Source organism: Aplidium turbinatum, chromosome 7 (genome assembly GCF_918807975.1).
Source record: "Aplidium turbinatum chromosome 7, kaAplTurb1.1, whole genome shotgun sequence".
Lineage (NCBI taxonomy): Eukaryota > Metazoa > Chordata > Ascidiacea > Aplousobranchia > Polyclinidae > Aplidium > Aplidium turbinatum.
The window spans coordinates 846086-857907 of NC_137478.1; the positions used below are offsets into that span (position 1 = coordinate 846086).

At 38.2% G+C, this 11822-nt stretch overlaps 1 protein-coding gene across 2 annotated transcripts; it reads left to right on the forward strand.

Annotated features, from left to right (window-relative positions):
- Window positions 1-224: 224 nt before the first annotated feature.
- Window positions 225-10274, forward strand: LOC145774535 (mannan-binding lectin serine protease 1-like). 2 transcript variants are annotated; one of them, XM_082585799.1, is made up of 9 exons: window positions 225-281; window positions 1197-1437; window positions 4924-4985; window positions 5241-5383; window positions 6542-6700; window positions 7084-7187; window positions 8101-8193; window positions 9470-9626; window positions 9936-10274. In XM_082585799.1, the coding sequence occupies exons 1-9, from the start codon at window positions 277-279 to the stop codon at window positions 10151-10153; spliced, it is 1182 nt and encodes a 393-aa protein (XP_082441925.1). In that variant the 5' UTR covers window positions 225-276; the 3' UTR covers window positions 10154-10274. The 2 variants fall into 2 exon arrangements, with proteins under 2 accessions (XP_082441925.1, XP_082441924.1); XM_082585798.1 differs by lacking the exon at window positions 225-281 and adding an exon at window positions 869-1005.
- The last annotated feature ends 1548 nt before the right edge of the window (window positions 10275-11822 follow it).

Sequence of the window (11822 nt, forward strand, 5' to 3'; positions counted from 1 at the left end):
GATTGCAACGATGAGAAATGACAAGTTTTTAGGACTGGTCAATCAAGCAAAGTTGGGCAACCCTTATCTCTTCTTTGCTTTGTGAGTGATTCACTGATAACGGAATTGATTGCTTGCATTGAGTTTACGTTAAATTTACATCGGATTGACGTAAAAACAACGAAACAAGATTTAAACGGAATGTGAGTTTGTAAATGTTGTTAACTTGTGGCAAGGAGCAACACAACAAGTTGAAGCCAGGTAACCTCTCAAACCGAGATTGAACGACTGGTCGTTATGAGGTGAGTTGCAGAGTCTATGATTTTCCGTTTGTTCAACTAATCATAATCGCGAAAGATCAATGTTATTATCACTATTGAAATAATACTTGAGAAACAAAGGCATTGAAATGAGAGTTGTTTGTTAGGTGCCTAATTTGAGCTAACGATGGCTAGTCCAGACATTCAATTGCAAACCAATAAACATAAGCCAAGCTACGGCCTTCAGAAGGAATGAGTGACAGTGTTCTGTGAAAAGTTAATGGGAAGGTTGAAGCAACCTAGTTTCTCTGGGCGATTATGACAACCGGCCACTATTTTGTAACAATGCTTTGAATCTATAGCACTCTGGAAGCCAAGACCAGCAAACAATACCCAAGCGGGCAGTATTTTTTGTTAGCGAATCACGTAAACAGTGGAGCTCGGTGAAGACGGAAGAGTTTCGTCTACACAGCCTTCTAGCTAGTGGAGGCGAACTGCTCTCACCATGTTCTCATGTCAGTTACTTTGAATATGAAGTACAGACGCAAACTGTGGGGGCTGTTCTTGTAAATTTCCTATCCAACTTTGCTTGATGGTCTGAGACAATAATCTTTATCTGGTGGTTTGTTAGACATGATTTTAGTTTTCGATTATTGAAGTTGAATTGTTCCTGACGTCACTTGGATTTCAACTTTTGCTGCAAGAACTAGTTGTGGAAAAGGAATAAAATAAATTTTTGACAAGACATAAAAATGATCCTCAGAAGGTGAGAAACAGAGACGCAAGCTATTGCATAGACCAATGTGTTTGCCCGAACACAAACTTATTATCCACTGAGAGGTTTAACTCAACTTACCGTGCAGTGCGGACTGATATCACTTAACTGTGTAACGAGCTTTCGCTATAGTAACCAACACAAAGTTACTTTTCTTTAATGACATAAATTTTTGTTTTCAGATGTTTACTCCTTTTCTGCTTTCTACTGTCGCTAGCGGCGCTAACGAGTGCAACAAGACAAAACTTGACAGGGGTGTTCGGTACCTTGTTCTCTCAGAATTACCCCAACCCGTACCCAAACTTCATAGACGATGAATGGGTGATCACTGTCAAGCAAGGATTTAGGGTCGTTCTTTATTTTACGGACTTCGATCTGGAAGATACTTTTGACATCATTCGCTGCCCTCAGGATTATGTCCAGGTTTGACTGTTGAAACAAGATGTTTTTGTATCGTCATAATTACGTCAAATGGAACAGGTTTATTTGCACTAAGGGTGGGTTAGACGAAAGTCTCAATTTTTTTCTAGGGGTCTTAGAATGTCGTGTCGTATCCTAAAATCAGGGTTAAAGTTGAAACCCCCCTATTTGCACACCACTGAAGAGTAATCTGAGAAAATGTATCTGTGTTAATACCACCAAATTCGTTGATTTAAATACTAATCTACCGCTGCCACTCTTTGGATTGGATACGCCAGAAGCGAATCAATTGCAGATAAAGTAAATTGACCGATCAAGAATTTTAATTAATTGATTTGTCCTTTTACCCAGCTAGAAAGCTACGTATATTACACGTTGATTTTTGGTTGATTTTAGGTAGTATGGTATCTTAGGTAGAATTCAGGTGTTATTAAGGAGTTTGTGTACACCAACAAAAATTCACTTGTTTAAAAAACATTTTTTTAGAGACATATTTTAGCTATCATTTAGTATGACTAGTGTGTAAATATGATTCTAGAAGTTTTATCAGGGATTATTTTGTGAATATAATTCTTGCAAAAATAACACGTGTTTTCCACGTATATTACACGTGTTCAAAATCCTATGATTATTTTACTAATTTTTAAGGTATATAAGGTAAAATCACACCCAGAAGAGGGCATACAAAAGAGAAAAAATGTTTACCCTAGCAGAAGGATGTTTTACCGGAATATTTTGTATGTTGATTATATGTTGTTTCCACGTGTATTGCACGTTTCCATCTGTTGAAAAGTAACACGTGTTTTCCACGTATATTAAACGTGTTGAAGTTCTTTCGTTTATTTGGGCAATTTTTAATCTGTGTTAGATAAAACTACCTCCGAAGGACGGTATAAACAGAAAGAATTCTCCACTCAAGCGGATTGGTGTCAACCACGCTCCTCCGCATTTTTTAGGATATAAGTTAGATTATGTGTTTTTGTAGGTGTCTTTACACGTTTTTATTACGTTATGTAAAAAGGAAACTTCATGACATTTTTTAGTCGCAAATTAATGTGATCTTTTAACGATAGTTCTTAGTGTAAATTTAAGTGGTCTCGCTTACTGATATTAAACAATTACTTACTAAGGTTTGGTATGGTAGCCACTTTAACAAGTCGAAATTCTGCCACTAAAAATGACTAGAATGAAACCGCCAACCAATCATAAGCTCCGGTTTAAGTGACGTAAAAATGGCGAAAAGAAGATGATAGAAAGCAAATTAAGTGATGGATTTTTTGTCAGCTGGTTGGCTTAGGGGTTAAGGTTAAGGCTAGAAAGTAGTCATTTCATTGACGCGGGTTCGATTCCCACCACTGCTATTTCTCTTTTTCTTCTCTAATTCCAAATAAAGTTCAAAACAAGCATTAACTTTCCGAATGAGTGCTAGAAGGGTCACAATTGGACAGTAGCCTCTTATAACAATATGTGTTATATAAATGTGTTAAATAAATACAAATGTGTTAAATTGTTGATTTCAGATACGGTACGCGGAAATTAGGTAGAATGTGGGTGTAAAAACACGTAAAATCCACCACCAAATATACGTGTAATACACGTGAAATAGTGTCGACACTTATACGTGTATTATACGTGAAAATTAACCTATAATACACGACCCAAGGAACGTAGAATCTACGTGTCAGATACGAGGAAATTAGGTGTAATGCGGGTGTAAAACACGTAAAATCCACCACCAAATATACGTGTAATACACGTGAAATAGTGTCGACACAAAGGCGTGTATTATACGTAAAAATTAACGTATAATACACGACCCAAGGAACGTAGAATCTACGTGTCAGATACGAAGAAATTAGGTGTAATGCGGGTGTAAAACACGTAAAATTCACCACCAAATATACGTGTAATACACGTGAAATAGTGTCGACACATATGCGTGTATTATACGTGAAAATTAACGTATAATACACGACCCAAGGTACATAGAATCTACGTGTCAGCTACGAGGAAATTAAGTGTAATGCGGGTGTAAAACACGTAAAATCCACCACCAAATATACGTGTAATACACGTGAAATAGTGTCGACACATATGCGTGTATTATACGTGAAAATTAACGTATAATACACGACCCAAGGTACATGGAATCTACGTGTCAGATACGAGGAAATTAAGTGTAATGCGGGTGTAAAACACGTAAAATCCACCACCAAATATACGTGGAAAACACGTTTATTAGTGTTGTCAGATACGAGGAAATTAGGTGTAATGCGGGCGTAAAACACGTAAAATCCACAACCAAATATACGTGTAATACACGTGAAATAGTGTCGACACATAAGCGTGTATTATACGTGAAAATTAACGTATAATACACGACCCAAGGTACGTAGAATCTACGTGTAATACACGTGAAATTTCTAGCTGGGTATGCACCAATTAAGCGTAATCTTTTGAAACAGTCGATTAATGATCCACCGATAGCAAACGGATTCCTATGTAATACAGCCCACCTTCAGCTAGCTCAGTGGTTCTCAACCTTTTTTCTTTCGTGGCCCATTTTCGTTACTCAAAAATTCTTGTGGCCCATTAATTGTTTATGCAAGAAAAAAACTACAAAATAGGTTTAAAAACAAAAAAAACAGCAAAAAATATTTCAAAACAGATTATACCGTGCATCAATGAGATGCGTGCTCCTGAATGTTATTGACCAACTTGTAGTTACAGTGGTTCTCAACATTAATGACCTATTCCTTCTTTGAAAGACACAACTATTGTCAATTTCTCCTCACAATAATTCACAAAAAAATACTAAAAACAGATCTGCACAAATTTCAGTAGGCTACCGCTTTCAGTTAAGCTATCACATTAGATCAATAGATTATTTACTTAATAAATTATTTAGATCAATTTACATTTGATTTGCATTTCTTCCCAATTCCTTTCAACACGATTATACCTCCCTTTTTTAAGTTAAAAAATTTCTCCTTACGTAGCCAAGTGGCTCCCTATAAGAACCACACTGTTGTAGTTGCTTAAAATCAACGTTCGTATATCAACAGACGGCATTGATTACATCACGCCGCCAAAATTATTATTTCAATAATTAGAATGGAAATTACCATTCTGCAGCAAATTACAGCAGCACCATTCATTGTTGCTACAATCAAAACAACTAAACAAAACACACAAGTGTCAAATTAACTATAGTAACACAAATGAAACTAAATTTTTCACTAACTCTGGCAAATTTTTAAATAGGTCTGTGGCCCACCTCAAAATCTTTCCATGGCCCACTAGTGAGCCACGGCCCACCGATTGAGAACCGCTGAGCTAACTCAACCTCGTCTTGGGCTTTTTGATTTCATTCTGTTTTTGATGATCATCAACATTCACATTATTGATTACAGTGACTTTGACTGGTTTATTTCGTCTACAGTGTTTGTCACTGAAGTTGGCAGTTTATCTTTGGTTATTTACTATCAGGTCATAGATGGCGCTCAGACAAACAATTCTATTCGATTTTGTGGAAATCCTCGCATCTTCAAGTGAGAGCTGCATCGTTCTACTGCTGTTGTATCTACAAGCTGTGATGTAACAATCATTGATTGTAAATAGCTGAAATGCCATGACATTCGTTCCCTTTATAACCATAATAACTATATACACCGCAATTTAAGAGTATCATATGTAGCTCTCATAATTGCATGTTTCAAAAGCTTGTCAGCAGAGATAAAGTTTATGATGTCATAATGAACTCGCGTTGTTTTCCGCCCATAACTGACCCCAATCTTCCACTTCAGAGATGATGCTCCGATCCTGTTCACCCAGAAACTGCGCTCCACTGGGAATACGATGACAGTGAGGATGCAGTCTGACTATTCCAACGACCTACCTGGCAACACTGACCCACTGACAGGATTCAAGGCTTATTATTACAGAGAAGGTGATTTGTTGCAGACACTTGAGATCATTCAGTTGTGTAGGTTCTTATGGTCTACACACAACCCAGTGTTCACCGATTGTTTTATTAAACTTGATATTTGTTTCGGTAAAATTATTATCGGTTGCTTACTAACCCTTTTTTTTCAAAGCTGTATATAAATGTATTCAGTAGAGTAGCCAGAAACTTTGAAAGGGGGGGTTTTAACGACCCAGCGGCGGGGGGTGTGGGGTGGCCCCCCCAGAAATTTTTGAAAAATTACTTTGAATTTGGTGCATTCTGAGAGTATTTTTAGTAAAAATGTGGGTATAAATATTCCTGTAAAATGGTGCTGTCCGGTGGCATAGCAAAAGAATAAGATCATGTTTTCTTCGGTATTTTTCAGAAATAAAGCTATAAGTCTCTATGTTTTCTTGTTGCTAATTCCTTGTTGAGATGTTTGAATGTTTGGTATTAGCAAAACTCGCTCTTTTAATGCAGTTTTGTTTAAAATTAAGCAATTTTTTTAGACTAAAAGCATCATTCTCGAGCATAAAGAGACTGAAAACATCATTCTCAATATCGTGACGTCACACGCGTGCCAAAAGGGGGGGGGTTGTAACCCCCAATCCCCCCCCCTTGGCTACGCCACTGAATGTATTGTAGAAATATAAATCATATAAATCTGTATTGCTGCATTTGGTAGCCAGAAAAAGTTTCGCTTTTTGAACAATCAAACATTTGTTGAGAAATTTAAGGGTTTTCTTTTCCTGGGTACGATAATTCAATATTCCAAAGCTCTTTGTAAGAACAGAATAGGAATAACCGACATTTGGATTGGGCGATTTTTTTCACAAAAATGTGTACCGGCCTACCGGGTGGGCCAAAAGTAGGCTTACAGTTATAAAAAGTTGGGTTTGGGTCTAAAAGTAAATTTATTGTTTTGATGTAGGTACTTTTAAATTTCAAGAATGCTCATTATATCTTACACAGAAACTGTTTAATCTCATGAAGTGTACCGTAGGTCAATTTACAGCATACAAAAAAAGTTTAATAACTGTACAGTAAGCCTACTTTTGGCCCACCCTGTATATTTCATCAGAAGATTATTTGTTGAGAAATTTAAAAAAGGTTTCCCAAGATTTTCGTCCTATTATTGTTTATCCTTCACGTGATCAACAGACCGGAACGAATGCGCCGAGTTACAGAAAGCGGCTGCATCTACGGATACGCCTGAAGATATTGGAGTGTGCGACCACTTCTGCAGCAACTACCCGGGCGGATACTTATGTTCGTGTAGAAAAGGATACACTCTGCATCAAAACGGATACAACTGCATTGGTGAGATGCTTCCAGTGGATCTAACAGCAACTACGTCACTAACGTAATTGCAGTGGAAATCTTAGTATTCCACCATAAAGTCATTATACAATAACAGTGAATAATATTATTACACTTACTTCACAAAATAGATGTTTCATGTTTGCATCGTATTTGTTGCTGATCTACATCGTTTTCGTCGGCAATCTGTTGCACTGTTGCATCAGAAACCTAACAGCAGCTGATCGCCACCAGCTAACAGCACACTCGGTGGCGCTAGTAAGCTAAGACCCATAATATTTCTACACTGAGTTGGTGTAACACCTTTAATGGTCCGTGAAAAAGCAAATTGTTGCCCCTTGTTGTTTCAAAATTAATCGATATTCATTGTTTTGAAACGTCAGGAGATTGCGACAACCAGATTATTGTTGACACCAAGGGAATTATATCCACACCAGGTTACCCTGGCAACTATCCGCCTCTAACCGACTGCAACTGGAAAATCAGTGTAAGGTTTTAATGTTGCCTGAGTAAGTCTAAGTCTAGTATTCAATCCCAATAGTTGCGATACATAGATTGCCCAGAACGATAAAAGGAATTCCTTCAAAACAATTCAATCATCTCTGAGTTCAATTCAGAAATGTATTTCAAGATTAAAAAAGTTGTTTTGCAATCCAGCCAGTTCCGTACATTGCAGCAACTTCACCTTCGACTTTGTGGATTGCAGCCACTAAATGTCATACTATTGAGTTTATTTTAATATCTCTAGAGTTGCTGGTAAAAAAAATTTGATTTACTTAAACGAGGAATCAAATTTAAATGTATTGACCATATTAGGAGTAGGAATAGTGTTTTATTAATTTAGTCCAGGGGTCACCATACTACGGCCCGCGGGCCGGAACCGGCCCGCGAACTGATTTCATCCGACCCGCCACGTGCTGCGAAAATAACAGCTGCACTACAACTGTAAAGGAAAAAAGTTACCTAACTTTTTGTAAAGGACTGACGTTGCTGTTTATCATTAGGCCACCGCAAATGGGGACAGCCTAGGCCAAATTTGGAAAGATGTAATGTTTTTTTCAAGAGCACGATGCCCTGTAGTGTCACAGCAGGGGATAACTTTTCTAGCAACTTTTCGATTTTCATCACAACTTTGCTATTCCACCGCTGACTTTGTTATTTAGTGTGCTCAACTCAAGTCTATATCTTTGCAATTTGCATCCGGCCCGCAGCTGTTAATCTCGCAGCAATCCGGCCCTCAGAGAAAAAAGTTTGGTGACCCCTGATTTAGTCAACCTCGCATCAACACCACACGAGTGTTTGCAGATTGGTTGAAAGGTTTGTCTTCATTGACATCATTGTGACGTACCAATCAAATCATTGTGACGTACCAAACGACATATGCGATTGCTGTTTTCCAGACTGACGCCGGGAAGACTTTGGATTTGCAATTTCAACAAAACTTCAATATCGAAAGTCACTTTTCCGGGACTTGTCCATACGATTACATCCAGGTGAGCAAGATTACAACAATGCAAGTACATCAACTACACCGAAACTTCTCAGCCATGTACAAGTTAAACTCTTTCAGGAGGGAACAAAGTGTTCCAGCTTGAATTTTCATGTCTCCAACTAATACCTTTCTCCTTTCAAACCAGATCAAGTCTAGATTGAGACTAATTTCGGATAAGATCATAAAAGTATAAAATGTTAATTTCATTTCATTTTACACAAAACCAACTTAATCGTATATTCAATAATCTAATGTAATTTTGCATCTGGAATCTGCACAAGCGATGACCAAATTAATCGATGTTCGGAATCGCGTGCCTCTCTTAGGTGGACAAAGTGATTCAATTTTATACAACACCTACTGATGGTCTACTAAACTTTCATTGCCTTGATAACCCAATCCAGGTAAACTACCTGCTCAGGGCCGTTGACAGAATTTCTCGGGCCCGGTATCAATTTATTTTCGGGCCCCCTTCATCGACAATGTTATGAATAGAAAGGTTGTGTACAAAATTTTATTGATGTCGTTCAAGCATGGTCATTTAACAAATCTTGAGGAATCTTAAAATTTCTTGAACCGCAAAACTTTCTATCTCTATCTAGCGGTTGTTTTTTGAACTTTTATTTGTCACATGGCGCTAGAGTATTACTTCTCGATTCCATTGATGTTTCACTGGTCATTCTAGACTCACCAGAAGAGGATTTACAGTGCCAAGCAGACAGTCAGAAAGTTTTCAATTTGATTTGGGAAAGGTGTTTGGGCCTAGGTCAAACATTTGCTGATTGCTGCAATCTGAAAAGCGGTTCTGGTCTAATTTTTAGTGCAGAAATAGGGATAGCAATCTTCTTACCTCTGCCATTTCAGTTTTTGTGTTTGAACAAATATTAATCTGTTCATTTTGGATTTCGTGTTTGGGGTAATATTCGTGGTCAGGAAAATCACTATCTACTAGTCTAAATACTTATTTTACTGTTTGGTGGCTGAAGTGGCTATTTCACCACCAAAAAGCTGAAGTTGACCCGGTACCCAGAAGGGGGCCCGGTACTTTACCATCTGACGGCTTAAGGGGCTGTTTTAACCTCTAATGGCAACTCCTTTAGATCTGATTATATTAAGATCTCGATAATGTTTAAAGTCTCGAGGAATTTTTAAAATCCGGTCCGGGTCCAAAAGTACCACCTAGACCCTCCTGTCAACGCCCCTGTACCTGCTTGAAGCGCAGGTACCTAGTTATTAACTTGTTATTATTGCCAACCAAGTCTACTGTTGCGTCACAGCTCTTCGACAGCAGCGGGAAGCTTGGTAAGTACTGTGGCTCAGTAGCGCCCTTCGACGGAGGATTGATTCAGTCCTCAACGAACTGGATAAAGATCAAATTCCACAGTGACCCAATGACGCAATTCGCAGGATTCCAAATCAGCTACAAAGCGAAAGGTAAATGTAGTGACATCTTCGGAATCCACTGGTTATTTCTTGATTTCTTTATCATCTTCTTGAATACAGGGCTTCTCGTTACCTCATTTTAGAAACTTAGCTTTTATGCAGTCCCTCGATAGGTAGGTTACATTTTACAGTGAGAATATTTGCTGCAGCCCTAGTTTTCACTTTTTTTGCAACTGCAACTTCAAGTTTAAGCAGTTTTTATTTTAACTGGATTTGCTAAAAATAAAAAATAAAATATTTAAGTAAAGTAAAAAAAATCTCTCTTTCAGATCAGAATTAAATTATTGATTGTATATTTAGATATTGTCTGCCAACTAACCAACCCCCCATCGCACTGTACGCTTTCTTACATCGACAATGAAGGACGAAGCATCAGTAACGTGTCCAATGTTATCCCGTTTTCCGCTATCATCCTCTTCAAGTGCGACTTGGGCTTCCGTCTTATAGGATCTGGAAAGATAGCTTGCTTGAAGGATGGCTCTTTCAGCGACGACCCACCGATATGTGAACCGTTTTAAACTTCATTTGTGTCATCGCGTTATCGCGTTTTTGACGTCATCAAAGTGTGCTTGTTCCAACGTTGCAGCTCAATTGTTTTTCTTAATTTGCTTCTTCATTAAATCTCGTACTTGAATTTCACTTAACGACTTATCATGAATGCCTTGAGAGAGTAGGTGGATGTTGATGATGTTGAAGGAGTACAAGCGTGAACATCATCTGAGATGGGATTGACATCTTGAACAAATGGAGGAGAACAATTTAACAAAGCTAGTTTGGAATAAGGTAGCGATGGGAAAAATGAGAAAAGAAAGACCGGAAAACAACATCGAAAGGCACCTTGAAGGATGAGTCATTCCCGATCCGAAGATGAGTACAATGAAACCGAGAAATTCTATCAATCGTGAACGTAGCAACTGCACCATGGAACTCATATGGATGACAAACGAAATGCAGGACGCTTTGAAGACGGTTTTCTGGCGGGGTGAAACTTTCACGGATCACGAGGATTGAAGAACTATTTCTGGAGATAGATGTTGGGAACGTTGTGATGACAGAGCACACACCGAGTTCATTACTCTCAGAACAGGGTCAGTCGTCGTCGTGTGAGCCTCTGGGACCGAGGGTCTATCCTTTTTCCACCCAAGATTCACGATGTTCCTGGACTACACTGGAAGGACCTTCTGATGATCTTCCTTTTACGGTGAAACAGGCTGTAGCATTTTTAGAGAAAAGTAACTATATTTGATACAACACATATACTCTATAATGCAAAAAGTACTAGCAGCACCGAATAACGTTGAGGTTTCCTAGTTTAGATGCTACCTATCATCCAGTAACAGACGACCGTTGTTAAAGTACAATCGAGTAACGCTATTAAAGTAATTGCTACTGTAACTTTAATCTGAAGCTACTTTAATCTTAGAAAATTCAACTTTAATCTTAGAAAATTCAATAGTGAGCGACATTGTGTGGTTTAGAGTAAACAGCGTATTGAATTTTCATGGCTTTACATATTACACAGCCTACTCCTTTTGGGAATGTACGGGCGAAACAAATGTTACATACAATGAGACAAAATTGATTCATTTGCAAAGGGCCCTGAGGAAACTGGCCTACTGCGTTTTTCAAAGTATCTTGATTTGGGCCCCGAGGATCTCATTGGTACCGGGCCCAAACTCCTCAATGGCCCTGCCAAGGCTCCCATGAGAAGTTGTAAAGAGGTTCATTAACACAATAATTCTGTATGGTTCATTCGCTAAGCTCGTTGTCTTTAAGCCAGTTTGTAGAAGTATTCCCGCACAGGTGCACTGTGTTGTTATCATCGGGTAGTGCAGTCCATGGGCCGTCTAAAATTAAATGATTAACATCAATATTTATGATAATAATAATAAAAGCATTTGTATAGCGCCACACCCACACAATAAACTATGCTTCTGGGCGCTGTGCATGACAATCGAGATAATTAACAGTCATAATTATAATACTAATAGTACTTTCAGTCAGAATGTTCAGTGAAATAGAACGTTTTCAACCGAGTTTTGAATTCATTTAAATTTTCAGCTTCCTGCTGTACACAAATAGTACACAAGTAATAATAATGTTCTGGTTTTATTTATTGTCGCTCCACAACTGCTAAGGTCTTTTAGCGCCAAGGCTCATTTTTAATTTTGTATCAGGTTTACGACG

Excerpts from the sequence above, each read along its gene's own strand:
- LOC145774535 (XM_082585798.1), top strand. Across the intron at positions 6,701-7,083 it reads AAACGGATACAACTGCATTG|GAGATTGCGACAACCAGATT; the intron begins GTGAGATGCTTC and ends TTGAAACGTCAG. Across the intron at positions 9,627-9,935 it reads AATCAGCTACAAAGCGAAAG|ATATTGTCTGCCAACTAACC; the intron begins GTAAATGTAGTG and ends TTGTATATTTAG.